This window comes from Lepidochelys kempii, chromosome 14, assembly GCF_965140285.1.
Source record: "Lepidochelys kempii isolate rLepKem1 chromosome 14, rLepKem1.hap1, whole genome shotgun sequence".
Lineage (NCBI taxonomy): Eukaryota > Metazoa > Chordata > Testudines > Cheloniidae > Lepidochelys > Lepidochelys kempii.
This window is the reverse complement of record NC_136393.1, coordinates 16,230,801-16,256,590: the sequence shown is the minus strand read 5'-3', so window position 1 is coordinate 16,256,590 and position 25,790 is coordinate 16,230,801. Positions and strand designations below refer to the sequence as shown.

Below are 25,790 nucleotides of genomic sequence, written 5' to 3'. Positions count from 1 at the left end.
CCAATACCTCCTCCCACCCCACTGTCCTGCTGGTAATAGCTTATCTAAAGTGATCATCAGGTGGGCCATTTCCAGCACAAATCCAGGTTTTCTCACCCTCCACCCCCCCCACACAAATTCACTCTCCTGCTGGTGATAGCCCATCCAAAGTGACAACTCTTTACACAATGTGCATGACAATCAAGTTGGGCTATTTCCTGCACAAATCCAGCTATTACCAGCAGGACAGTGGGGTGGGAGGAGGTATTGTTTCATATTCTCTGTGTATATATAAAGTCTGCTGCAGTTTCCACGATATGCATCTGATGAAGTGAGCTGTAGCTCACGAAAGCTTATGCTCTAATAAATTGGTTAGTCTCTAAGGTGCCACAAGTACTCCTTTTCTTTTTGCGAATACAAACTAACACGGCTGCTACTCTGAAGCCTCTGAGCAGGAGCAGGGGAAAAAGAGATGCTTTGAGATGGGATTTTGAAATGATGGAACGATACAGGAAGGCACTTCCTGGTAGCAGGCAATTCAGAGAAGAAGGCTCCTGCACGGAGAGTCTGTCTACACAGCAAAATCTGTGCCGGGTCTAGCCTGTCTGAGCTAGCTTGAATCCAGCTAGCTTGGGTAATAGTAGCAACTCGGCCATCGCAGCGTGAGCTTCCGAATAGGCTGGCAAGCCGTGTACTGGCAAGGCGAGTACATATCTAGGTCTATGTTGGGCTGAGCTGTCTTCGTTGCACGTGTTACTCGCGCTAGCTGGATTCAAGCTAGCACAGGTAGACTAGCCCATGCACGGCTTTTGTGGTGTAGGCAGACCCAGAGCATGGTGAGACTAGGTGGTGGGAGAGAAGCAAGACTTGTGAGAGGCAGGCCTCCTGGATGGGTTTTGGAGCCCTAGGTTTGATTCTGTGTCTCAGCCACAAACTTCCAGTGTGACCTCGGACAAGTCATTTAAGCTGCCTGGTGCCCTAGTTCCCGATCTGCACCATAGGGTGAATAATTTTTCCCTACTTCACAGGGATGTCAGTGATTGGGAGGCCCGTGGAGGTTAGGGCAATGATACTCCTTAGACAGCTAGGTCTGAGCAAGTTCCAGGAATGGTTTTAAAAACAGAGAGGGTGTTATTGAACTGGAGCCTGAAATGAATGAGGGCGGCATTGCAGAGTTCCTTTGTCCATGAAATCCACAGTCCGTCCAATGACCACGAGGACTGGTGCTTGTTCGGTTCACTGCGATGGTGTGCGCCCAATGATATTGTCGACCAGCATTAAGCAAACCTGCCATTTTGCCGTTGGCCATGCTCCATGCTACCCAAGAAAGCCGGGCACGGGGTACATTCCTGCAGTCTTCCCCTTAAGGCTTTACAAATATCTTTCCTGGACCGGTTTACAGTAGAAATCCGTACACATCACCTCCCCACCTCTTGTCCTGGCAGCGCTGTGGCGGGTGTGGCTGATACCTAAATCCCGACCTATGCGAACTGGATTTAGGATTCAGGTTTGTGCCAGCAGAAGCCAAGGTGTTAAGCAGTATCTGTAGGGCGCTCATGAGCTCTTTCCAATACTGACAGGATAAATAGTCCACCCTTAACATGGAAGCAGAAAGGAGGCTAACAAAGAAGCCTCCTGACAACTTGATGCAGATTAGTCCAGACAAGCTTTGGCTCCCCCCCCCCCCCCCGCCCACCTTCTTTCCTTTGGTTCTGTGTGTCTGGATTTATTTATTTAAAGAACAGCCACAAAGTGTCTGGGATCCTCTCCGAAGGCTCTCAGAAGCTGGAGTTTGCCGCATTGCCGGTGAACTCAGCAGAGCGTTAAATGTCAGACGCTGTTGGGAGCCTGCTGGACTTGGGAGACATTCATCGTGGGCAGTGTTGCTGGGGGGTTTTCTTGTGTGCCTTATGGAGGGAGTAAACCAAAGGTGAGTGTCACGCTGGCCTACAGAGGGCGGCGCAGAAGGCACAGAAGAATCTCTAGGTGGGATGTTAGTAGGGACAAACCAATGTCAGGGAGGAAACTGAGGGACAATAGTTGCTCTTTAAATGGTATGTGAACGTACGTGGGGCTCTTGGAGAAATACCCAGGGCCATAACAAGTGCCTACCTTGTGCACCTCGTGGAGGCATCTGCTTTGACAGTGGCCTTATAGACTTTACTGGAGGGCACAGGAGGGGGAGACACTGGTGGTGGGAAGCCAGGCGTGGATATGTACGCAGACCCAGCCGCCACCACGCTGTCGACCAGATGAACCCATTGAAGCCAGCAGCCTTGCCAAGGTTGATGTTGGCCTAGGGGTTTGGGTGGGGAAAGGTGAAAGGCTGAGTGGGCTCTCTGCTGCCATCCTTATTGCCCCTCTGTGGAATACAGTGGAGTTACAGCAGGGCTCAACCTGGCCCACGAGCCAGAGAGAGAGATGGATAGGGAAGGAGGCGCCTTGTTGGCAGCCTGCTGAGACTTTAAGGCCAGAAAGGACCATCATGATCATCTAGTCCAGTGGTTCTCAACCTGTGGCCCAATCAGCACACAGCTGCAGCCCATGTGACACCCCCAGGCAGTATATATATTGTGTGGATGTGGCCCCCATAACACACAGAGCACGTATGTGCAGCCCACACTTGTAAATAGGTTGAGAACCACTGATCTAATCTGACTTCCTGGAAATCGCAGGCCACAGAACCTCACCCACTCATTCCTGTAATAGCTCCATAACCTCTGGCTGAGGTACTGAAGTCCTTAAATCTTGATTTAAAGACTTCAAGTTACAGAGAATCCATCATTTACTTCAGTTTAAACCTGCAAGTGACCCATGTCCCAGGCTGCAGAGGAAGGCGAAAACCCCCAAGGTCTTTGTCAATCTGACCCCATGTAGTTGGTGCTTTGCTCGTCTTGTCATTAGCCAATAGGGTGATAAGGAAGTTGAGGTCAGTGGATGAAGTCTTGGTCTTACTGTGATTAACCATAGTCTAAGAAAGCACTGAACTGGGAATCTAAGGTGCCAGAGATCACGTGTGCAAAATAGGAAATATATTGTTAATGGAGATGTGCAACATTTTTGCAGTAAAACTGAGAACAGTCAGAATGTGTGTGTCTCTGCGTTTCACTGCAAAATCAGAAACTGGTCTATTTTTGCACACGCAAAACATTTATTGAAGGTTTTGTGTGGTTTTTCTTTGACGGTCGCCTGTTCTGGGAGGCTATTTCTGGGACCAAAAAATAAAATAAAAATAGGCAAAGTTTTGAGTGAAGTTGTGCTCTCGTTAGCAGAAGTGGTTTTGAAAATAATAATTTAAAAAGCCCTCTGAAAAGATGCAAATGTGTGACATGCAAATGTAGGGTGTAAAATTTCATGAAAAGTCCAGCTGTTATGGGTGTGAAACTGTGAACACTTTCACAAAGCAACTTGTCTACAAAACTTCCCCATTTCGTCCACTCCGAAGTGCTAGCATTCTTCCTGTTCCGAAGAATGCCTCTGAAATTCACAATTGCTGGGCAAATCACTGTCCAGTTCTCTTTAGCATTAGCCCTTCAGCTGGGAGAATGGCGACTCCATCTCACAATATGTAGGAGAGAACAGTACGACTTGCAGAGAGGGGCCCAAACCGAAGCCCGATCCAGATCTGAACTTTGCTGGCACCTGTCTCCTACAATGGATTGACCTGAACACCCCTGAAATCACAGAGATTTCACACCCAGAGCTGAATTTTGTGGCTCAGGTCCAGCTCTCTTGAGATGGGACTTTAACTCTTTATCATAGCTCTCTCTATTCTGCATGGTCCTATGATATGCAAGGATATGTCTACACTGCAATCAGAGGTGTGACGGCGGCACGTGTAGACACATCTGATCTATCGAGTTGGCTTGAATGACAGCAGTGAAGCTGTGGCAGCACGGGCTAGCTACTCAAATACATACCCAGGGTCCCTTGTAGAGCCTATGCACAAAGGCTTGTACATCCCGTAGTACCCGCAGCTCACAGGCATTGTGATTCGTGCCAGCTTGGGTGTGTCTACACCTGCTGCAGTCGCATCTTCAATTGCAGTGGGAACGTGCCAATGCTAGAAAACGTCACCGCCGCTTTCTCTCGCTCCAGTTCCGTACGTGACACCGGTTCCCGTTTTCTCCTTTTTTATGATGTGGACTGTGACTGGCTGCACTGACCCAACAGCGCGCGATGACTCCTTGACCAGAGACGGAAGCAAATAGAGACTGGAAATGGGCTTCCCCGCTTGGAGAATGCAGCTCTCGCTTTCTCTCTGCATTGAAGACTTAAAGAAAATCCTGGGGGACTGTCATCCACCAGGCATTGCTTTACCATTTGTGTTCACGCATGCCCTCTGTTTATGTCCTTGCTAATCAGACTGTTCTTGCCAGCAGGAAATTCGGGCCAGATAATTGCTCACTCGCCTACCAAAAAGCCCACTTGGTGTCATTTGTCAGCGCCTCGCTCGTTGCAGGCGTTTGCCTCGGCGCTGCCCGAGAGTTTCAGATGGTCGGCTTTCTCTTCTCAGTGGCTTTGCATGGGTCCCATCCGCAGCGCTGGCCATCCAAGCTTTGTCCTTACAGCTGTGCGTGGCATGGCAAATGGTCACCTGTCTCTCTGCCCTGGCCTTCTGCGTGGCAATACGAGCAGTTCTTCCCAGGGATTTTTAATATTGGCTGGGTCTTCCCTCATGGCTGTCCACTTTGAATCCAGTGCAAGAAATCCCGCAGATCACTCTTCTACCTGCAGATCAGATCGTCTTGGAGTAAGCACTCTCCTCTGAACAGAATATGCCCACTCTGCATATGGTCCAATTCTCCCCCATTTCGAGGGGTTTGGCTTTTTTGGTAACTCCTCTAACACCACCAGACAAAACTCAGCCTAAGCTTTCCTTGCAAGCTTAGCTGATCATAGGACTTTTTCATTCATGGCCTCTCTGTCTCAAACCTTAGCTACTACCTAGAGAGAGAGTCTAACCCTCTCACGGCCTGGCTGCGGTTAACAAGGTTCACCAGTGAATGATTCAGCAAGGAAGAGGTTGGATAGGGCCTGGACTGCGTTTGATCTCTGGCTCTGCCACAGACTCCCTGCAGAACTTTCAGGAAGTCAGTTCATCCACCTGGTGCCCCAGTTCTTCATCTGTAAAATGGGACTAATACATCCTTCTTGCAGAGGATGGTGTGAGAATAAAATCCATGCATGACTTGGAGACTCTGGGACGCTACAGTTATGCAGGCATCCCAGGTCACCGGCTAGATAGCAGTAATTCTTTGCTGGGCCCTCTGCACCAACATCAGGCTCTGGAGAGGAGCACTGCATCCCTAAGCAGAGTCATAGGCCAGAAGGGACCACGGAGATCATCTAGGCTGACCTGTATAGCACAGGCCAGAGAACTTCCCCCAAATTCCTGGAGCGTGTCTTTTAGCAAAATATCCAGTCTTGATTTAAAAATGGTCAGTGATGGAGAATCCACCCCCACCCTTGGGAAATTGTTCCAATGGTTAATTACTCTGACTGTTAAAAACAAAAACAAAAACATTTATGCCTCATTTCCTGTCTGAACTTGCTTTGTGTCAACTCATGTTAGACCCTTCTCTGCTGGATTGAAGAGCTCATTATTAAATATTTGTTCCCTATGTAGGTGTTATGGACTGTACTCAAGTCACCCCTTAACCTGCTCTTTGTTAAGCTAAATAGCGTGACTCGTGAGCATTAGGGTCTGGCTACATAGCAAAAGCTGGGCAAGCGCTGGTCTGACCGAGCGAGCTTGAATCCGGCTAGCAGTGAAGACAGCGCAGCATGGGCAGTACCAGCCCATCACAGGCTCTGGGTACGAAATGTCTCCTCTCTCCAGCCTGCACTGCCGGGTCTTCTCTGCTGTCATTACCTAGCGTTAGCTGGGGGAGGCCAGCCCGTGCACAGCTGTGCTGTGTTGACAGACAGTCTGCCAGCCTGTTACACTTGGGCTACTACAGAATTTGCCTTTTGGTGGCTCGCTGGGCTACTTGTGGTTGTCTTCCTCTAACAGGGCAAGTTAGGTACGTTTCTGGCCAGGTGATCAAAAGATGCTGTTTCTTGTTATTAAGGAGACTTGCTACCAGTGAGGTGGAGGGCAGTTATCAGCTGAGAGGTCTCTCAAGTGGTGTGTGCAGGCCATGAAACTGTACGCTAGCTGAATGGATTTTAAACCTACTGTCCTTGAAGCACTGTTCGTACTCCCAAGGCATGCTTGGCCAGCTTAGACCAAGCCAGACTGTCCTCTAAACCATTTGACAAGCCACGGCCTAGCCTAGATAGGGTTGTAGGGCCTAACCCCACAAGATGCTGAGTGCCCTCCGTTCCCACTGGTATCCATGGATGCTAGAAGTCCATAGCCATAGTGTCCCCACCTGTGTCCTTGCAGGGCTGTGGCCGCTTGTATGCGGTATCAAAGACCTGGCCTTTCCTGCTAGGGGTGAATTTAGCCCTTCCCTTCTGCTTTTCCACATCCCCATGGTGACTTTGTGCAACGGGCCCCCGAATGCTTCTTGCGGGGATGGGAGATCAATACCGATTTCCAGTGCTTTGTCCATGCAACAGACTGTAGTGTGTGATAAACACAGGCCGTTTGGGGGAGGGCAGAAAGGGCTGGAGAGATGCTGTTACAGTCTGTCAGCACAGAAGTAAGTGCTGGGCTGAAACTTAAGTCCAACTGGCCAGACTCTGCTGTTACGTGGGCGCAGGTCGGAGTAGTAACTCCACTGACTTCAGAGCTGTAGCAGCTTCTGGCTCTGTGCATCTCTACAAATGGACTTTTCTTCCTCCTTCCGTAGGATCTGACTGCCATCCAGGCTGCAAGAGGGACTGTCCTGTCTGTTTGTATGGGACAAGACTATTACGAGGTGTAAGGGGACGTGTCTTCTGAACAGGGCAGTAATAATACAGTGGCAGGACTGGAGCTGCGGGGTAGGGATGGGATCGGGGGTGTCAATGTGGACTTCTTTGGGTTCAGTCAGGGACAGTCTTACCTTTGATTTAAAATCACTCCCTGGGATTACCCAGGGCTTAGAGCAGTACTTGGGAGCATTACTAGGGCCCCGTATGGCTGAAGACTGGCAATTTATGGCTCTGTAGAGCTTCTCCAGGCTCTTTATCTACATAGTTTCAAGGCGGGGAGTCATGGACTCTGTGTGAATGGATCCGGACTCCTGGGTTACATGGACACCAGCTCAGGAAGCCTCGTTTGTTAGGGAAGTGAGAAGCTCTGTCTCCTTCCCTGTCACTTTGCTTGTCCTAAATGTGTCTCTCCCAGGCCCAGTGTAGAATGAACATGGAAGCTCTGATGGCCACTTCCATGGCTACATTATCTGCCCTTTTCAAGTTCTCTCTGGATCTCTTGCATGAAGAAGGTGGATAGTTACTACCAAGCTTGCCCAGTCTGCAGTGTTGCCAACTATTTGGTGCTTTTCTTAAAGGTCCAGCTTCAGGAGTCAGGGGATTATGTGAGAATTTCAGCTTTCATTTAAAAAAAACCAAAAAAAACAAAAGTGTCTGGTCCTCCTGCTGTTAGAGAAGGGTGTGACAATGAAGTGGGTATGCTCTGATGGGTCAGAAACCAGATGGCAATAAAAAGGACCCAAATTTTATTTTAAAAAAGTCTCATGATTTATTTTAGCTATCTCAGGATTTTTCAGTGTGTGAGTTTGTCAGTACTGTGTATGCAGCATAGACCTTATCCTGTTTTGGATCTGATTCTGGGAGGGTTTCTTAGATTTGCACTGTTCAAATGCAACTGGGCTTGTATTGGGGACTGGATTTCAGTAGGCTGTCTCCTTCCAGCTACAGAATACACAACAGCCTCCTTAATACATTTTCAGAAAGGTAGGGATTGGGGATTCTCCAAACTCCCACGAGCTCTGTGGATTTTTCCGGAATCCAAACCCTGATCCAAATTTTCTCAGTCCCCTCTTTGTACAGTGGGTCAAAACCAAATCTCTGGCTCCAAATCCCCCTGAATTTGGTGGGGGGAGCTTCAGACTCTGAACATTGATCCAGACTTTGTAGCCTGGTTGGGCCCATCTCTGATGATTACCGACTCAGTGTCTGTGTGTTTCTGTGTTTGACTGTGACCCCATCCTCCAGGCCCATGGGGCCTGTTTCAAATCAATGAGGCGAGGGGCTGAAACCAGCCCAGTGGCCTGGACTCATTCATCATGGGGCAGTTTTTCTGCTGTCCGGCTGAGGGAGATGTTCCATGTATCATGTCCTGAGAGGCGCTGAGCATGCACAAATCCCACTGAAGTGAACAAGGTCGCAGTAGGAAGGGGACGGGGGTGGATAAACACTGACATTGGCCCCCTGGTTTCCATGTTAAACGTCCTCAGCAGTAAAATAGATTGGGAGAGATGCACAGAATAGGTGTGCTCATGTGAGCAAGTGTCCCGGAAGAACAGGTTCATTTTCTATAAAGATGTTTCAACCGTTCTTTAAATGTCACGGCTGCTCCTGCAGGAAGCTCCTGTGGATTTCGGGGGCTACAGTACTCACTCCGGTCAAAAGCTTCTCTGCCAATGAAGCTAATTACTAACGAGTCTGAGCGGCAAAGAAACTGTGTGTGACAAAGGCCCTGCTGAGACCAGCCAGGGAAACTGCATTAGCAGCCACCCTGGAGGAAAGGTGACTCTCCAGAGACCCGCTAACCTGCTCCTCAGATCCAAACACACCTGTATGTTGGAGGAGTTTGGACCCAGAGCTGCGTTCTGGGCCTGGTGCCTGACTCTACCGGTAATAGGCCCTGGTGTCATTTGAGTAATTCTATCAGGCTGATGTGGCAGCTCTTATTTGGTTAGAAAGCTGTCTTTACGGCGTCAGAAATGTAACCGGCTCTCTCAGCTGTTGGTGACTCGGTTGTTACGAAAGGCATATTGTGCAAAGCAGGGAATGCAGCCCGCACAAATCAATTGGAGTTACTCAAGGATTTGCTCTGTGGGCCATGATCACATTGCACCAGGGCAGGTTTTGCTAAAGCACCTACCCTAAACCTGGGCTAGAGAGGAGTTTCCTCAAGGACTGCTCATGAAGGTGTTGAAACCCAGTGTACAGCCCCAGTCACACGCTTGTTTCCTGTCCTGATCACCCACATGCTTGTTACGAGAAGGCTGTATTTAGCTACTGGGCCCTCAGAGTAAAACTGACAACTTCTTCCAGACTCTGAAAGTTCACACAGCTTTGTCTAGTGCTGGGTTGGCTTTTCAGGTGTTATAGACGTTGATGTTTGTCTCTAAAGTCGCAGCTCTGTTATTTCGATGTGCTGAGTAACCACATAACCAAACTGGTTAAATAACCAGAGCTGCCTGCTGTTAGGACATGAGCCCCAATAGATTTGTGAGCACGGGGAGAAATGCTCTTAATCGAAAAGGAAAACAAGTCTAAGGTCCGCTCTCTCGTTTGAAAAAAGAAATTGCTTTGTGTAACAAATCCATGGTAACTCAGTTGTTATCTGTTGCCCTTTGCTGCATCTCATAACCCCTTGGAACTTCATAGTGATGCAAGGGGTAGAACAGCAGTCCCTCTCCCAAAGGACAGGCCCTTTCCACTTGAGCAAAAGGAGATCCTTCATTAGATGTTAGCAGTATAGGGCCTGTGAAACACAGTCAAGTGGTTCGGATAAGGGCTTGTCAAAAATCTTCCTTGAAATTGTTTTTTTTTATGGAAACTTGGGTTTTCAACTGAACCCCTTTTTCTGTGTGACAAGTAGCTGCTCTCTGGAAAATGTCGATATTCTAGTTTTGATATTTCTCTGAAAAACCCAGGATTTTCTGGGGAAAACATTGAAAAATTATCAAAATCTTCTGGAGGAAACCCCACTACTTTCCAGCCAGGTCTAGTTCACCTTCTATCTGATGCTAAACAGTCACAGTAGCTAGGTCAGTGCGCTGTTCACTTACACTGCACACGGCCTTTCAAAAACACTTGATCGTTATTAGAGCTGGCCCCAAAAATTGGGGCAGAACAGTTTTCCGTCAGAAAACGAAGTGTCATCAAAATCAAAATGTTGGGAGCCGTGCTAGCCATTGTGGGATAGCTACTCACAGGTCTGCGTGGCTGTAGAGCATTAGTGGAGATGCAGAGTACAAACTGCATTTGAAATAGCATGCCCAGTTCAGCCATACTGGGCTGACCTGCACCCGTCCTGTCCCACTGGCTCACTTCCCAGTGGTTCACTTCTCTAGTCTAGATGCAGCTAATCTCTTGATTCCCGGACCTGTGCTTTAACCACTCTAACCAGTGCTGCTTCTAGCATGGGTTGAAAGGGGTTTCCGTTGAGTTAGACACCCACTGCTGCTTTGAGAGATCGCATATGGTGCTTCAGGTGTAGCCTGGCTTCACCGCAGCTCTCAGGGTTTCCTTGAAGCCGAGCCGTGAGAGAATTGAACAGCTGTCCAACAGCGCTATTGAATTAACCGCAGAGCACTCTTCCATCCAGGGTGCCCAGAGACGTTTATATTAATAGCCGGGAAGTCAGGGGCAGCAATCATGCGACACAGATTTCTCTCTTCTCTACCGTTTTGTTCCAGATGAAATTAGCAATACTGCAGGGTTTCCATTTAGTTCTCATGACTCATTAAAAAGCTTATTACCTTGAAGTTAATGACTCAGCAACCTTTTTCCTCCTTAAGGCTGTGTGTGTGGGGAGGGTGCAGGTGGTGGAATGTGAAGATGTCTGAGATTCCAAAAAAAAAAAAAAAAAAAAAGATTTACGGACGTTGTCACTGGCTGGGGGCCGTGCAGTCCCATTGGCTCACAGGCTGCCTGCGCTAATGAGTGCCTGAGTTCTGACACTTTATCACCTCAGACGAGATCTGAAGTCTCCACTTCCTTGTGATCAGCAAAATGGAACAAGCTTACAGAGGCAAATCATTTCCCGTCCTAACAGAAAAGTGTTCTCTAATACTAACAATCACCCCAGCCTCTAGACATAGCTGCATTAGCACAGAGCTGATTGAATGCAATAGAATAAAGGACTGGATTCTGCTTTGTTACAGTGGTGACAATCAGGAGAAACTCCGTGGAGATCAGTGACGTTACGTTGGTGGGAATCTTTTGTAAGTGTGGCCAGAAGCAGTCCCAGATGGTATTGAGACTGTGGAGTTATGCAAGCTGTGAAACTGTAGTATTTACTCTTGTGTACTGCGCCTTCAGTTTTCTGTGTAAGCCATCTTGTTCTGGAGTCGCTGTAGCATGTTAGAGGAGATGCACGCGCTGTGCTCTCTCTCATGTTGCCTCTCTGGCTATTGTTCGTCGGTGCAGGTTTAATCGAAGATGAAAGCTAGTTTAGCCTAGATGCAGTGCTTAATTTATGCCAGGGCTTGGCACATCAGTTACGAAAGTAAACAAAATTGCTTCAGCCCTGGTACCTAATTGCTTGAGTCCCAGCACCTCTTTCATCACAAATTAAGCACTATCTAGATGGGTTGATTCTCCGCACAAATCTACCTGGGGTAGCTCTGCAGAAGTCAGTGGAATTGGAAAGTATAAAACTGATGTCAGGATCAGACTCGAAGCAGGAAGTTGCTCTTCACGTGCGGGGGGAAAAGCATGAATGAAATGGGGCTGCATGATGTCTGGTTTCCAGTGAAACCATTATTTCAGAATGTGGAGGAAGTAACTGGAGCAAAGCCATTTTAGATTTGATTCTCACCAAGAGGGAGGAATTGATAGTGACTCTAAAAGTGCAAGGCAGTGTGGGTGAAAGTGATCGCAAAATGATAGATTTCATGATTCTAAGGGGAAAAAGGAGAACAAAAGACCTGGGCAATTATAGACCAGTCGGCTTAACTTTGATACCTGGAAAGATTCTGGAACAAATTATTAAATAATCAGTTTGTAAGGAGCTAGAGGAGAATAGGGTTAAGGAATAGCCAGCATGCCAGACCAACCTACATCTCCTTCTTTGACAGAACAACTGGCCTGATGGATAGGGAGGAAGCAGTAGATGTGCTACATCTAAATTTTAGTGAGGCTTTTGACACAATCCCACATGCTTATTCTCATAAGCAAACTAGGGAAGTGTGGTCTAGATGAAATTACTATAAGATAGCTGAACAGCTGGTTGAAAGACATTTCAAAGAGTAGTTATCAATAGTTTGCTGTCAAACTGGGTGGGTGTATCTAGTGGGGTCCTGCAGGGGTCAGTCCTGGGTCTGCTACTATTCAGTATCTTCATCAGTGACTTGGAGAATGGAGTGGAGAGTATGCTTATAACATTTGCAGATGATACCAAGCTGCAAGGGGGTGCAAGCACTTTGGAGGAAAGGATTAAAATTCAAAACGACCTTGCCAAGTTGGAGAATTGGTCTGAATTCAACAAGATGAAATTCAATAAAGATAAGTGCAAAGGTGTGTGTGTGTGTGTGTGTGTGTAGGAAAGAGAAATCAAATGCACAACTACAAAATGGGAAGTGAGTGGCTAGGTGGTCGTACTGCTGAGAAGGATCTAGGGGTTATAGTGGATCACACTGAATATGAGTGAACAATGTGATGCAGTTGCACAAGAGGACTAATAGTATCCTAGGGTGTATTAACTGGAGCGTTGCAATTGTTCTGCTGTACTGGGCACTGGTGAGGCCACAACTGGAGAACTGTGACCAGTTCTGGGCACCACGCTTTAGGACAGATGTGAACAAATTGGTGAGAATCCAGAGGAGAGCAACAGAAATGATAAAAGAGTTAGAAAACCTGACCTCTGAGGAAAAGTTAAAAAAATGGGGCATGGTTAATCTTGAGAAGAGCGAGTGGGGACTTTGATAACAATCTTCAAGTATGTTAAGGGCTGTTATGAAGAGGACAGGAATCAGTTGTTCTCCATGTCTGCTGAAGATAGGACAAGGAGTCATGGGTTTAATCTGTGACAAGGGAGGTCTAGGTTAGATATTAGGAAAAACAATCTAACCCTAAGGGAAGTTAAGCTCTGGAATAGGCTTCCAAGAGAGGCTGTGGAATCCCCCTCATTGGAGGCTTTTAGGAACAGGTTGGACAAACCCCTGACAAGGATGGTCTAGGTTTAGCACAGGGGGTGACTTCCGAAGGTCCATCCCAGCCCTATATTTCTATGATTTCATGACCAAATTTGGAACCTCTCCACCCAGGAGGTGAAAGGAGCATAGCCAGACCTGAGACCTCCATTTACACACTCCCCTTTCATTGGATTACAGCCCTGGAGAATTCCAGGGCATGATGGATCCTTGGTTAGAAGGGAATGGTTTTGAACAGAAAAGAATTTTTGTTGGGGGAGAGGGTTTGTTTTGGTTCTGATTTGCCATCTCCTAGACTTGAAAGTGTCCCGTTAAATGAAGCAAGAATCAAGTTTTCGGCCAAGCCTGACTCCTCATTAATGTGGAACAGCAGCCTGCTATACCAACAAGGTTTGCCAGACAGGTGTAATCTCCCTTCTAAGGCCGCCCTGTTAGAGCTTCGTGGCTTCAGTCAAATTCTGCACTAGAAATCTTCTGTCCTCTTGGACTCGCTGTAGAGGGTCAGAGCCCTTTAGTCAGTTAAACCAAGTGGAAGAAGGTGGAACGCCACTGACTTCAGCTGGAGTTACGCCTCCTTCCAGCATAGCTGGATCTGTCCAGTTACCTGTCCCGGTTATAAAAGGTGTCGTGCCCGATTGCCGCTGTTGCGCGGCTGGCTTAAGGTAATAATGTAATTTCACCACTCGGTGGCGCCAAACCATTTCAAATAAGGAGGCTGTTTGCACAGTGTCTGTCTGTGCACCCTGTGCTCTCTCGTGCCGGGGAGCGTTACTCTGGGTTGGTGTTTGAAGATCATGCCCTGCTGATTCCATTCATAACTTTAAAAGCTCCCGGGGTGGTAGTGAGTCTGTGCAGGGGAAAATCTTTCCCAGCTCTCGGGCTTGGGATCCCACAGCTCTCTGGGAGTTTTGCCCGATTCCCACTGACTTGCATTGAGAGTTGGGTGCCAAATTTACGCTCGGAAAAGTCTCCCTGGAGTTCGCAGTCTGGCACTCGCTGTTTGGAACTGGCAGTAAGTGATTCTTGAGAAGAATTAAACTAATCCAACTGTAAGCTCTCTGGGGCGGGGACTCTCTCTGGTGTGTGCAATACCCTGCACTATGGAGCACGCCTCCCTTGTGGGGGCTCTGAGCTCTGCCACAATAGAGTAGCGAAAAAGAAGAAAGGCAACTGTCTCCATGTGTGTTCACGCCTTGTGGTTTCCCAAACACGCATGTACCCTGGATATAGCACTTCTATTGTGGCGCAGGGAGCATCAGGCCCAGCCGTGCGTGTCTGCGGCAGGTACCTGCCTCCTGCTTAGAGGTGCAGTCGCTGATGGAAGCTGCAAGGTGCATGTGGTGTGCAGTCTCCCGTTTCCTTTTGAACAGACTCACAGTCAGAGCAACCAAAGCATTGTAAAAGCCACTTGCAGTATGTGAGCCGGCATTGTCTGTCTTCTAGAACAAAGGAGAAAGTGTGTGTGTGAGAGAGAGAGAGATCAACTAATAGTGCAAATCTCTGAACTGTCTGGGGGCTGATTCGGCTCTCCCTCACCCCAGTTTCACAGTGGAGTTACTCCTGATTTACATCAGCAGGTGTGATCAGAATGGGCCCCATTTTTTTCAAAGATTTCTTTTTTTTTACCCATGAATTTACATAAACCCAGAACAACTGTCCGTGGTGCGTTCAAAACCACCAAGAGCATCCCTGAGTCAAACTGTTCTGTTTGTGGCTCCTGCCAGCCTTTGTCTACAGCGTTTTGATGCATATCTGAGTCTGCAGCCATAGATCTGTCTTCGCTGGAGAGAAAAGAATACATTGGAAACCCAAAAAGAGCGAATGCCAGCTGTGTTAGCACCCAGGAAATGAGATTGGAATGTCACAGCTGCATGGCTCGCCCATGCATGGAGGGTCTGCTAACGGGCAGCTGCCCTTGCTATGGGCAAAGCCTGGCTTTGCTCCCCCACAGGATACTAAATGAGTGTAAATTACACCCCTAGTGTGCCCTCACTGTGTGCCAGGTTAGTGCAGCTTACATTGCTTTGCCCCCTTGATCTATTTTCCGATTACACTTCTTTGCTGGCCTGGGTAGGAGAAGCTGTGGGAGGATTGTGCTGTAAGAGAGTCTTCTCCAGAGCAGCTGGTCTGCGCAGGGGTGGGTGGCCACCCTGAGGATGGTGAAGCATGTGCCCCACTCTGCATCCAGCAAGTCCTGCAGAGGGGCCAGACAATGGCCTAGTGTAATCCTTGCACCTTTCATGGCTTGCATGTGCCCCAAGTGGGGTGAGGAGGAGCAGACCTTGCGGGGGAGTGAACGGCAGAGCTGTCCCAGGAGCAATGCAATTGGCTGCCAAGACTCTAGCATCTCTGAGCCCGTCAGCGTCTGGCATCATGTCCATCCCAGTGGCAGCTCCCTGGTGATCTCAGACCTAAAGGCGCTGCCCTGCCCCGCTGTCGTCTCTCTAAATGGCAGCCAGCCTGAGCGCTCAGCTTGTGCGCTCACGGTCACCTCGACGCACAGTTGCAGAGGCTGCCACCCCCCAGGCATTGGTTCTGGGTGACTCCAGGATGCTGCAGGCCCTGCCCGTCCTGAGTCGGGCGCCCGCCCAGGAAGGGAGAGTACTTCGTTACCACCTTTCAGTGTGGCTCACAAGATACCATTTCTCCCCATCTGTCCCGGGGGTGCAGCTGGTTAAATGGGCAAATTTATATTCATTCCATAGCAGCCAGGCAGAGACTGAGCTCTGTCCCCCGGATCCTCATCGGAGAGGGTGTTCTGCAGCATCAGCAGTCTAAAAATACGCACCATTAGCATGCGGGACACATTAGGGCGGGGAAGAGAGCGGAGGGGAACCAGGATCTCCAAGGTGCTTTATCTTCCCATCCAAAGGAGCAGGAAATCAAAGGCAGAAACCAGCCCACCTTCCTGGAACCTTACAACCCAACCACCCGACTGGTTTGCATGTAAAATCTCAATGTCACGGTTTCCACGGCAGCCATAACCAGCTGCGCCGTGCATGGGAAGCACTCCAGGGCTGCTGTTTGGAGGGATTGCGGTCCTCCATTAACACGTTGCCGAGGAGTGGGAGATGTTAGGGGCAGGATGGATTGTTGGGTCGTTCTGACTGTTCCATCCCAGCCCTTGCAGGTATATGCCGTGTGGCAATGGCTGGTTCCCGGGATGTCAGTTCGGAGCTGCAGTTCTGAAGTCAGTGGCGTTAGGGCCAAGTCCTGATCCAGGTGGAATCAGAGGCAGAACTGCTGGTGTACTCACGGGGGCCAAGATTTAGCCCTTACTCTGGATTTACACTAGGGTAACTGAGATCAGAGTCTGGCGCAGTGTGCATATTTCTGGGTAACTTTGGGTGACAGCCACCTTGGGATGGAGACGTCATTTCATTCTCTGGGTGTAGTTCCAAGCTGTAAAGCACTGCGGGCCTGATCCAAAGCCCAGCCTCCCCTTGACTTCTGTGGCCTTTGAATCTGGCCCCACTGGTACCTCTGGTTTGTGTCCCAGCCCGGCAGGGTGCTGAGCACCCCTTGTTCCCACTGATTGTGCTCTCTCTGGGGAGCAGATTAATTTCACTGGGAGTGGTGGGTTCCTTGAACTGCTTTGGACCAGACCCTGTGGCTGGGATTTTCAAAGGCTGTAGCCAATGGGATTTGGGTGCATCACTCCCTTGGATTCCTTGAAAGTCTAATCTATGTTAATAGCAAGGAATAATGACAGCACTAAGTCCACCCAGACAGCTCCCCACCGTGCATGCCCAGCACACTGGAGTAAAGCCTGTCTGACTTTTTTACTCCTCAGCCCAAACACAGCAAAGCAAGTATCCCTCCCCGAGGCCAGCGATACCCACGGGCCCCTTTTAGAGTCCTCCAACCACATTGGAAATGTTTGTCAAAGCCTGGACAGCACTTGAATCCCTCCCACCAGATAGTTCAGGTTCCTGACTGGAATCCTACCAGCACTCCATTCCCATACAAACGGCCATACTGGGCCAGGCCAAAGGTCCATCTAGCCCAGTATCCTGTCTTCCAACAGTGGCCAATGCCAGGCGCCCCAGAGGGAATGGACAGAGCAGGTAATCATCAAGTGATCCATCCCCTGTTGCACATTCCCAGCTCCTGACAAACAGAGACTAGGGACACCATCCCTGCCCATCCTGGCTAATAGCCATTGATGGGCCTATCCTCCATGAACTTATCTAATTCTTTTTTTTTTTTTTTAAACCCTGTTATAGTCTTGGCCTTCACAACATTGGGCAGAGAACAAGCCTGAGAAATTTCAAGCCAAAGGGGGATTTTTCTGGAATGCTGTAAGTGTCCAAATAGAGCCGCAGCGTCCCCTCAGCAATAACTCTAAGCAGAGAGCTCCAGTCACCCTGCTGGCTGGGAGAAATTTCCCAATCCGTCCAAAGACAAACAGGCCATTATCGGATGCCCACAGGTGCAGTAGCATGGGATTGTCAGCCCTTAATATCACTGTCAGGAGAGAGAACTCTGGCTAGATTCTCATCTGCTACAGCCATGTCAATGTGGAGTAACCCACTGACTCCTAGCCGCCAGAAGATGTTGCAATGCAGCCTTGAAGCCCCCAGTTGGTGAGAACATGTAAGGGCAGGTTGAGTGGTGATGGTCGGGGTTCGCTCGCTCCCCCTCTACTCTCCTGGGCCTTGCGGATGGTCAGGGTTCTGTTCTCTCAGGCCAGGCAGGCTGCCTGGAGGAAAGGCCATCCCTCCTCCCGGTCTGGCTGGGCTGGTGTGAAAGAGGAACGTGCACGTGCATTGCAAGGAATTTGGTAGCTTCAATCAAAATCCTTTACCAGAGCCACCCCAAAGCCAACTTGGTACCGACGCCGCGCAGATCCGGGTGCCGCACCAGGCGAGCGCACAACGGGCTGCTGCTGCTGCAGGCATTTTGGAGAGGTCTGGCCCCGCGGGGACCTGACCCCCACCCCTCTGTCCAGCCACAGGAAATGAGCAGCCTTGTCCACTCTGCGGCAGACGCTCGGAGGATGACCTGATGCAGGCTGGATCCTGCTGGGATCCGTGCCCAGGACTTTGTCCTCAGAGCAGCTGGCCCCAGGGCTTCCGCAAGAGTTCCAGATGCTCAGCGCCTCTCCAGGGGAGGCCCTAGGTGTGGATGCTGGGGACTCGTGCACCCAAATTTTCCATCTCCGTGGGTGCTTCCTAAAAGGGCCTCAGGAGCGCAGTTGTTGGTATCAGGCCGACTCTGAGGATGTTTTGGGTGAAAGTCCTGGGCCAGCCCTGTGTCAGGGTGGTGGGAAACTGCACTGCTCAGTGGGAACTCAGGGCAGCGCTCAGGATCAGGCCGGGAAGCTCCAGTCTCTTTCATAAGAGACTAGGGCAGCAGAGAGGCAGCTGCTGAAATCACCAGCGTAAGGATGCCCTCCCCATGCAGTGGCGTGAGTCCAGGGCATGCCCTGTGCTTCACTGCGGGCACAAATGGGCTCTTTTCTGTGCGCTGGACTGGAAACCCGGCTGTGACCTAGGCCCAAACGAGACATTGCTAGGCTCCTCTGTTGGCATTGCTATGCAGCGGGGGATAACCCCGTGCACCGTCTCTTCCTGAGCAACAGCCCATCACGGTACCGGCGCAGGCTTCGGCTTCTAGCCTGCTCTGCTCTTCCCGGCAGCGAACCTCAGTCCCTGGACTGGGCATCGTGCTTAGCTTGAAACCTGCGTGTCTCTGAAAAGCAGCCCCGGGGGAGAGTGACTGAGCCAGGGCCCCGATCCTGCAAGGCGCTTAGCCCCTGCCGTCCTCGTGGAAGTCAGGAGGAATTGAGGGTGCTCCGCACCAGGCAGGATCAGACTCACTGGGCCAGATCCTCAGCTGGAGCAACTCAGTCTAGTTCCCTTCACATCAGTGGAGTCATGGCAATTGATTGGGTCCCCACTTTGCACAGGCTGCGTGGCGTGGGGCTAGTATTGGGTCCCTGCTTGGCACAGGGTGGGAGGCGTCTGGGGGTCGTATTCCCACTTAACACGATGGGGGGATGTTTCGGGGTAGTACCGGGTCACTGCTTTGCTTGGGGTCAGGGCGTGGGTTGTCCTGGGTCCCATTCATCCGCGGCTACATAGCTCTTTGTGGTACGATCTGGCCTGCGTGGAGGAGTGCCGCTGGGGCTGGCGATGTCGTCAGCGGCCTTGTGCTCTGTGCTGCTGCTCTTACAGCCCCGTCCCCGGGAGCCAGGGGATTGCTGCGAATCTCGGCTTCTGGGCCTTGTGGCTAGAGCAAAAACTAGAACACGTGACTCTGGAAGTCTCAACAGCCAAAAAGCAAACAGAAAGCCCCAGCACGTGTTACTGTTGTCTTAAAAATCTCATGGCGTCTAAACCGACCCCATGACTTGCGGGGGGACGGGGTCGAGGCTGATTGTTGAAGCTGGGGTTGGCCATACTGGGAAAGGGGCTGTGTCCTGTGGCAGAGATGAGGTCTGTGGCCTCTGACATGGCACGAGCACTTGCTCCTGGCCAGGGGATGGTATTCTGCTGCAGGCCGACCGATTTCGACTTAGGTGATACCTGGGACCCTGGTGCTACGAAAATCAGCCGTTTCAATCTTCTCTCTTTTCACCCTAGTTTCCTTACGCCGCCCCACCCCCCCAGGAGCCGGTGAAGACACTCAGGAGTTTAATCAACATCCGCAAGGACACTCTGCGCCTAGTCAAGTAAGTCCCCATTTGCAGAGGTGGGAGTTTGCATGGTCTGGCCAGGAACCCTGCTCCAGCTTGCAGCATCCCAACGGCTTAGCCAGTTAGGTGCCAGCATCAGCTGAGCAGTGACAAATCCACCCGTGAGGCAACGTCCCGAACCACCTCCAGAGGAAGCTCTGCACCTATGCATGTGTCTGGGTTAAAGCAAGGTGCACGGCGCTGGGCTGGCTGGGAGGGGATTTGGGATTGCGAGGAAGGGATCTAGTGGGACTGGGCCCTGAATGGAAGGAATAAGGGGTGACCAGAATCCCGTCTACACCTGATTGGCGAGGGGAAGCTCATGAGTAGATGCTGGAGTGGAGGAGTCAGCTCCCCCCTGGCATGGTGTGCTGAGAGCCACCCGGCATATCAAGAGGACTAAGCATGATCTTAGTGAAGCCACTGACGATGAATGGTGCTGCCACGAGGCGGCGTCCCGCAGAGAAGTCCCACCCCCACTCCTGTTATTGGACAGATGGCTCGTCTCTTGGATTTTCACCTTCCGAGCTGATCTGCGGGGTCATTAGAGGTGACAGCAGGAGCCAGACCGAGCTAATCCCTCTCCCACGGCCGGGGCCGGAACAAGCCATCGGAGCCAAATGAAATGCAGCCTTGCAGAGTTCAGACCTGGCTGGGAGAAGTACCTAGTAAAGCCAGTACCAGCAGTGCAGAGGCGAGGCCGAAGACCAGCCACTCCCTAGCCTGCCTCCCTTGCTGGGACACACTGCAACCGTTCTTTCTCTTTGCCCTTCTCTCCCTGTGTCTCTCAATGCTGATCCCCTTCCTGCTTTCCCTCGGGCCGAGAGTCCTGAGGAGGAGGAGGGAATTGTGCAAATATGTGCCTACGCCATTGCCCTGTGCAAATGAATAGCTAGGAGCCCGAGCCCCATTACACCATTGCATGTGATGTGCGCATTCAGTACCCACCTTGGACGGAGGCTGGTAGCCTGGTGAGTGTTCGTGAAGTGCTCAGAGATCCTCAGATGGCTGATGAGGGGGAGTGGGAATCGGACAGGGGGGCAAGTGTGATTTTTGTTCCATGTCGTAGAAACTGTCTCCAAGCTGCTGCTCTGTGCTGAGCACTGGCTGCTCCACTGGGATCTCCCCTGTAGCTCCATGGCCAAGCAGCAGCCACGTTTGAGACAGGCTTGCAGGTGACCTCCCAGGGTGACAAGCGACCGCAAGGGGTGAGGTGGGTTTGAATTCACACAGTCACGTACCAAGGGATTCTCGGGGCTGCGTCGTGCAGAAGGGGGTGTCCGGCTCGGACCATCTGACGAAGGGGGGCTACGGCTGAATACCTATTCTTAAAAAAACCCAAAGGAGAGAAAATGGGGGAGCGAAGCCTGAAGGTGGGAGGGAAGGAAAAGAGAAGGGGGGAGAAGGAGGGAAATGGGAGTAATCCGTGGACACCATTGGCGTGAGTTCATGGATTCTTCTCTGCTGCCCATGGTGCTCCTTAGGGGAGGGTGTGTCTGGGCCAGAAGATAAACATCTCCCTGGCGGGGTGGGGGTGTGAGAAAGAAAAGGTGAGGCGGGGGGTTTGCAAGTGCGGGCAGAAGAGGTGATTGCCCATGTCAGTGGTGAGGTGGAGCCGCTGGCCGTGACCGGCGTGCGGGGGCTAAACCTGAGTGGGCAGTGGGGCGGCCAAGGCTGCTTGTGCCCTTGCTACGGCTGCACTGGGGATTGCAGCTACGCCTCCCATTGTAGCCAAAGGGGGCGTGTGTGGAGGGGCTGCATGTGCCCAGGAAGAAACTAAAGCCCTGGCAAAGCTGCTGCCCTGAGCATCCCTGGAGGCTCGGCTTAAAGTTGAACGTGGCCAGGTTAGCATGGGAAATGTTCTGCTCCCACCAGGCTGGGAATGTGGGGGCGTCTAAGCAGGACAGTCCTGCAAAACCTGTGACTGTCAGGAGGTACGAACCTGTGACTTCTTAAAAGCAGAGTGGAGATGGGTTAAAGGTGGAACTGACACTTGATGGTGCCAGCTTTTTGTCTCTTCCAAACTTTTATTTTTCTCTTGCATCCTCCAAATTCCCAGAGCGCACAAGTCACTCATGCAGATCGCTAACCTGCTGGGCAAACAAAGGGAGTTCTGTAATGTTCTGTATCCTGTCCATCTTGTTCCTGACATCGGCTGGATTACGTGGAATTTACTGCTGCCTTTGCGGTTATTTTTCCAATGGCTTTATTAGAAGGAAGGGCAGGAATGTGGTCTAGTGATTAAAGCAGAGGAGAAGGAGTGAGACTTGGGTTCTGGGCTCAGTTCTGCTACTGACTCATTTGCGTGACTTTGGGCAAGTCATTTCTCCTTTTTTGCACCTCAGCTTTGCTCTGTTCATTGGGGGTGATATTTATCTACCACCCCGCGGCATGGAAGGTGCTAGAAAAGGCTCAGAAGGGTGGCTGCAGTTTGTCGATTGAGTCTCAGAGCGATGGCAGAGTTAATATTCATACATCTCGGGTTTTATAGAGCATAACTGATCGAGAGCCGTTGCGTCGGGGAAAAGGTGGGCACCTCCAACTTGGCCTCAGTTGCTCCCCCCAGAGGCTAAACTGCAAATTGCAACTCAAGAATGTCAGAAGCTCTTTGCACAGTGCGGAGTTTGGCACAAAACTGGGCTCTAAATGCCGTCCAACATCTTGAGTGTACTGCTTCTCTCCTGCCGGGTGCATTTGCCTATTCATCCGTTGATGCCCCCTGCGCTGCTGCCTTTTACATCTCTGGCTGGCCCAGCCCCTGGGATAACTTTCCTCCCAGCAGCACATACGCCCAGGCATGGAGGCAGAGCCATTCAGAATGAACAGAGGCTGAGCTTGCTCTTTGAATGCAAAAGGGGGTTTCATTGCAGTGAACAATGCCAGGGTTTATAGTACAGACTCCAGAGAGCACACACAATACCTGAGGAGGGGAAACAGACCAGACAAATCCAGTGAGTCAGTACTTTGCCGTTTCATCCCAAACAGTGCAACACGAGCTTTCTCCTGAGGACATTGGGATCTGATTTACACTGATGTACATCTGGAGTGACTCTGATGTTAATGGTGTTACTTCAGATTTACATTTGAGTCACCCTCCAATCGGAGCATTGGCCATGGCACCTTTTATCTGTCTGTCTTAGAAACGTTCCTGACCCCAGTCAGCGTAGCCTCTGAGCGCCTCTCGATCTTTAATGGATGTAGCCTCACAACACCATTGGGAGCTAGGACAGGGCTGTTACCCTTGTTGTAACATGGGGATCTGAGGCATGGAGAGGCTACAAGAATTGCCCCAGGACACACACAAAGTCTGTGGGGGAGCAGGGGGTTGAATTCAGAATTCTGGACCACTTTGCTATCCATCCATCTTCCTCTATTGTCCTCTGTACTTACCAGAACGGAAAGGCCAGGCCAGACTACAGCTTTCACTAATGAGGAGTCGCCCTTCCGTACCCCTAGGGCCTGAGCCTCCTTTCTACCAGGAGCCAAGCCCTTACCTCTGTCGGGTCACTCTTTGCTAAAGCTGCTGATCCGCTGGCCTGGGTCACCTACAAATTGCCCCCTACGACTTGGAAGACTCCAGCTGTTTGCTGTCCATGGGGCTTCCATACAGGGCCCTTGTGCCTTTGGATCCAGCCCGAAGCTCAGAAAAGCCTCGGATTTGAAGCTGACTCTCTCCCCCCCCCGCCCCCACCACCACCAAAGCTTCTTGCCCTCGCTTGCTAGGCAGCATCCGGCCTCGCACTGGCCGAGGCATGGGGGGGATGGGATGGAAGCGGATTCTTGTTGGCGGGTGGTTGGATTTATACAATCTCTGGCAGTAAGTCCCCCATTGTTACACAGCACTGGGGACCACTTCATTCCCCTGGCAGCCTTTTAGTTGCTGGTGTTTGCTCTTCTTGGACATGGCTGGGGCTTGTTGTCCGGCCAGTGCCAGTCCTTGGATGCAGCTCACTGTGGCTCTGTCACGTAGTGGCTTTCCCAGGGGAAGGGGATGGAATCTCTAGTTTTTCCCTTGAGTGGTTACGTTGTGCTCCAGAGCCTTTCACGGGGGCATTTAAGGGGATTCTGGATCCAGGGTAAGTTCTGTCTCCCTCTGTGATTTGCCAGGTGCACAGAGGAAGTGAAGGCCCCTGGCGAGGAAGTCAGCAAAGCCAAGGTCCGCTACAATGTGGAGTTCACTTTTGACACTGACGCGCGAGTGGCCATCACCATTTATTACCAGGCTACCGAAGAATTCCAGAACGGAGCAGCCAGGTGAGAAGAGTGCAGGAGGTCCAGGGGGAGGCATTTCCTCCATAAACTGGAGGGGCTGAGCAGTGGGGCTTTCCCCCGGCTCTTGACTAGTTCAGCTTCCCGTCGAGCCAGGCCTGAGCACAGCTCTCCCTCTGTTACTGCCCAGGATGGTGGTTGCTCCACAGGGAGTGAGAAGCCCAGTGCACTGGGACAGCTCTGCCCGAGGCAGTTCCCAGTACAGCTTGTTTGGTTTTGCTGCCGTTGAAGACTAGAGGTGGGCTCCCCACACTCCTCAGCCCCGGTGTCAAGGCCTGTCCCAGACCATGGCCTCCCCCAGGAGTCCTGGCCAGCCCGGGGCCCTCTGAGGCTTTATTTCCCTCCAGTGAGTTGAGTCCTAGACTGCCTGTGTCTCATTCCTGTCCCACTCCCCCAGCTCTTGTCACCTCCACCTCTGCGCGGAGGGCACGCGAGAGAAAGGAGCCTGGGCTCAGAGATGTTCCTTTGCCGGGCTTCCCCTGACACACAAGGCTGAGGTGTGCTAAGCAAGTGGCCCCTAGTAGGACATTAGGCCTTGACGGAGTGTCCCCACCTTACCAAGGGGAGTGGCCACAGGTTGATTTCTCCCCATCCTGGATGGCTGGCGGGACATTAAAATGTGCCTGAAATACCTTTGACCCTCACAGGGCTGCCAGCCTTCAGCCACCCTGGATGGGGAGTGATGGGCCCAAACCCAGGTCTCTCACACAAGACCTGGGGGGAGGCGGCTCCTGTCTCTGCTCTTTGGGAGCACTCCTCACTGGGGTGAGCTGACGCACTGCGGAAGGGATAGCGAGAATGCCCAGCCCGGGCACTAACTCTGTTGCCCTCTGATTGGCAGCTACCTCCCCAAAGACACCAGCTTGCAGTCTGAGACGGTCCATTACAAACGAGGGGTGTGCCAGCAGTTCTGCGTCCCCTCCCACACCGTCGATCCTTCCGAATGGGCAGAAGAGGAGGTAAGCCAGCCCGGCAAGAAGCCACAAGACGGCGGTTTGTAAGCTGTTCTCGGTCAGCCACACTCGCTGAGATCTGGGCTGCCCCTGTGGGTAACTCCCAGCCATTGGCACATGCTCTGTGGTTTGGAACAGCTCCTGGGCCGTGGCAGCAGCGTGCCCGCAGCTGAGTGGGACGTGGGCAGCAGTGGCATGTTGGGAACCAGCAAAAGGTTCATCACTACAGTAAAGGAGAGGAGGAGGCTGGAAAGCAAGTCACAAAAGCCTGAGGGACCAGTGCTGGTGATGAACCAGGGGCTGGAAATCACTGATCAATTGCATTGGTTTAAAATACACAAGCTAAAGCAGGGTCATGTGGAGCCCTTCAAAGCTGCTGAACCCTGGAGAGGTAAGGAGAGCGTTCTCCAAAGCTGTAGAGCTGCCTGGCTCCGCTCCATTAGAGTCTGAAACTGGGATCATGTGTCCTTAGTTTTCAGCATGGATATAATCTGGTTTTGTAGAGAGAGATGCATCGCCTCTTGAGCTGCAGAGGTATCAAAGCGCCTTGCAGCCATATAGTCCTCCTCCTGCTGCTCATGTGGCACCTCCATTACCAGAGGTTTGCAATCATGGTAGCCCATTCCGAACAATCCTCTGCTAATCTCTTTGCAGATGGATAGTCCTTTTCATCCACTCCGGACACGACATCGTCCATCCAAGGTCTTCTTTTTACTGCCTCAAATTCTTCTGCCATCGACTTTCCCTGCCAGTGCCCGCAAACACGCATTGCCTGCTGAATCTCTTAAAATGTGCCCTGCAAATCAAATGTTTCTTTTCATAAGATCTCTGGCTAGCGTTTGCTGAGTCCCAAGCATCTCCAGTACCTTCCGTTGGTTCTGCGGTCTATCTGTCATATTTTCAAAATTC

General features: G+C 51.1%; 1 protein-coding gene across 4 annotated transcripts in view; it reads left to right on the top strand.

Annotated features, from left to right (window-relative positions):
* Nucleotides 1-25,790, top strand: part of RNF157 (ring finger protein 157) — a 79,396-nt gene that overhangs the window by 20,962 nt on the left and 32,644 nt on the right. For all 4 annotated transcript variants that reach the window (XR_012154781.2, XR_012154782.2, XM_073310595.2 and 1 more), the window contains exons 3-5: nucleotides 19,568-19,656; nucleotides 23,767-23,913; nucleotides 24,770-24,887. Coding sequence is in view for 2 of the 4 variants with exons in the window: in XM_073310595.2 (XP_073166696.1) it covers nucleotides 19,568-19,656; nucleotides 23,767-23,913; nucleotides 24,770-24,887 (354 nt within the window). In the remaining 2 variants the exon portion in view is untranslated. The remainder of the gene's footprint in view (nucleotides 1-19,567; nucleotides 19,657-23,766; nucleotides 23,914-24,769; nucleotides 24,888-25,790) is intronic.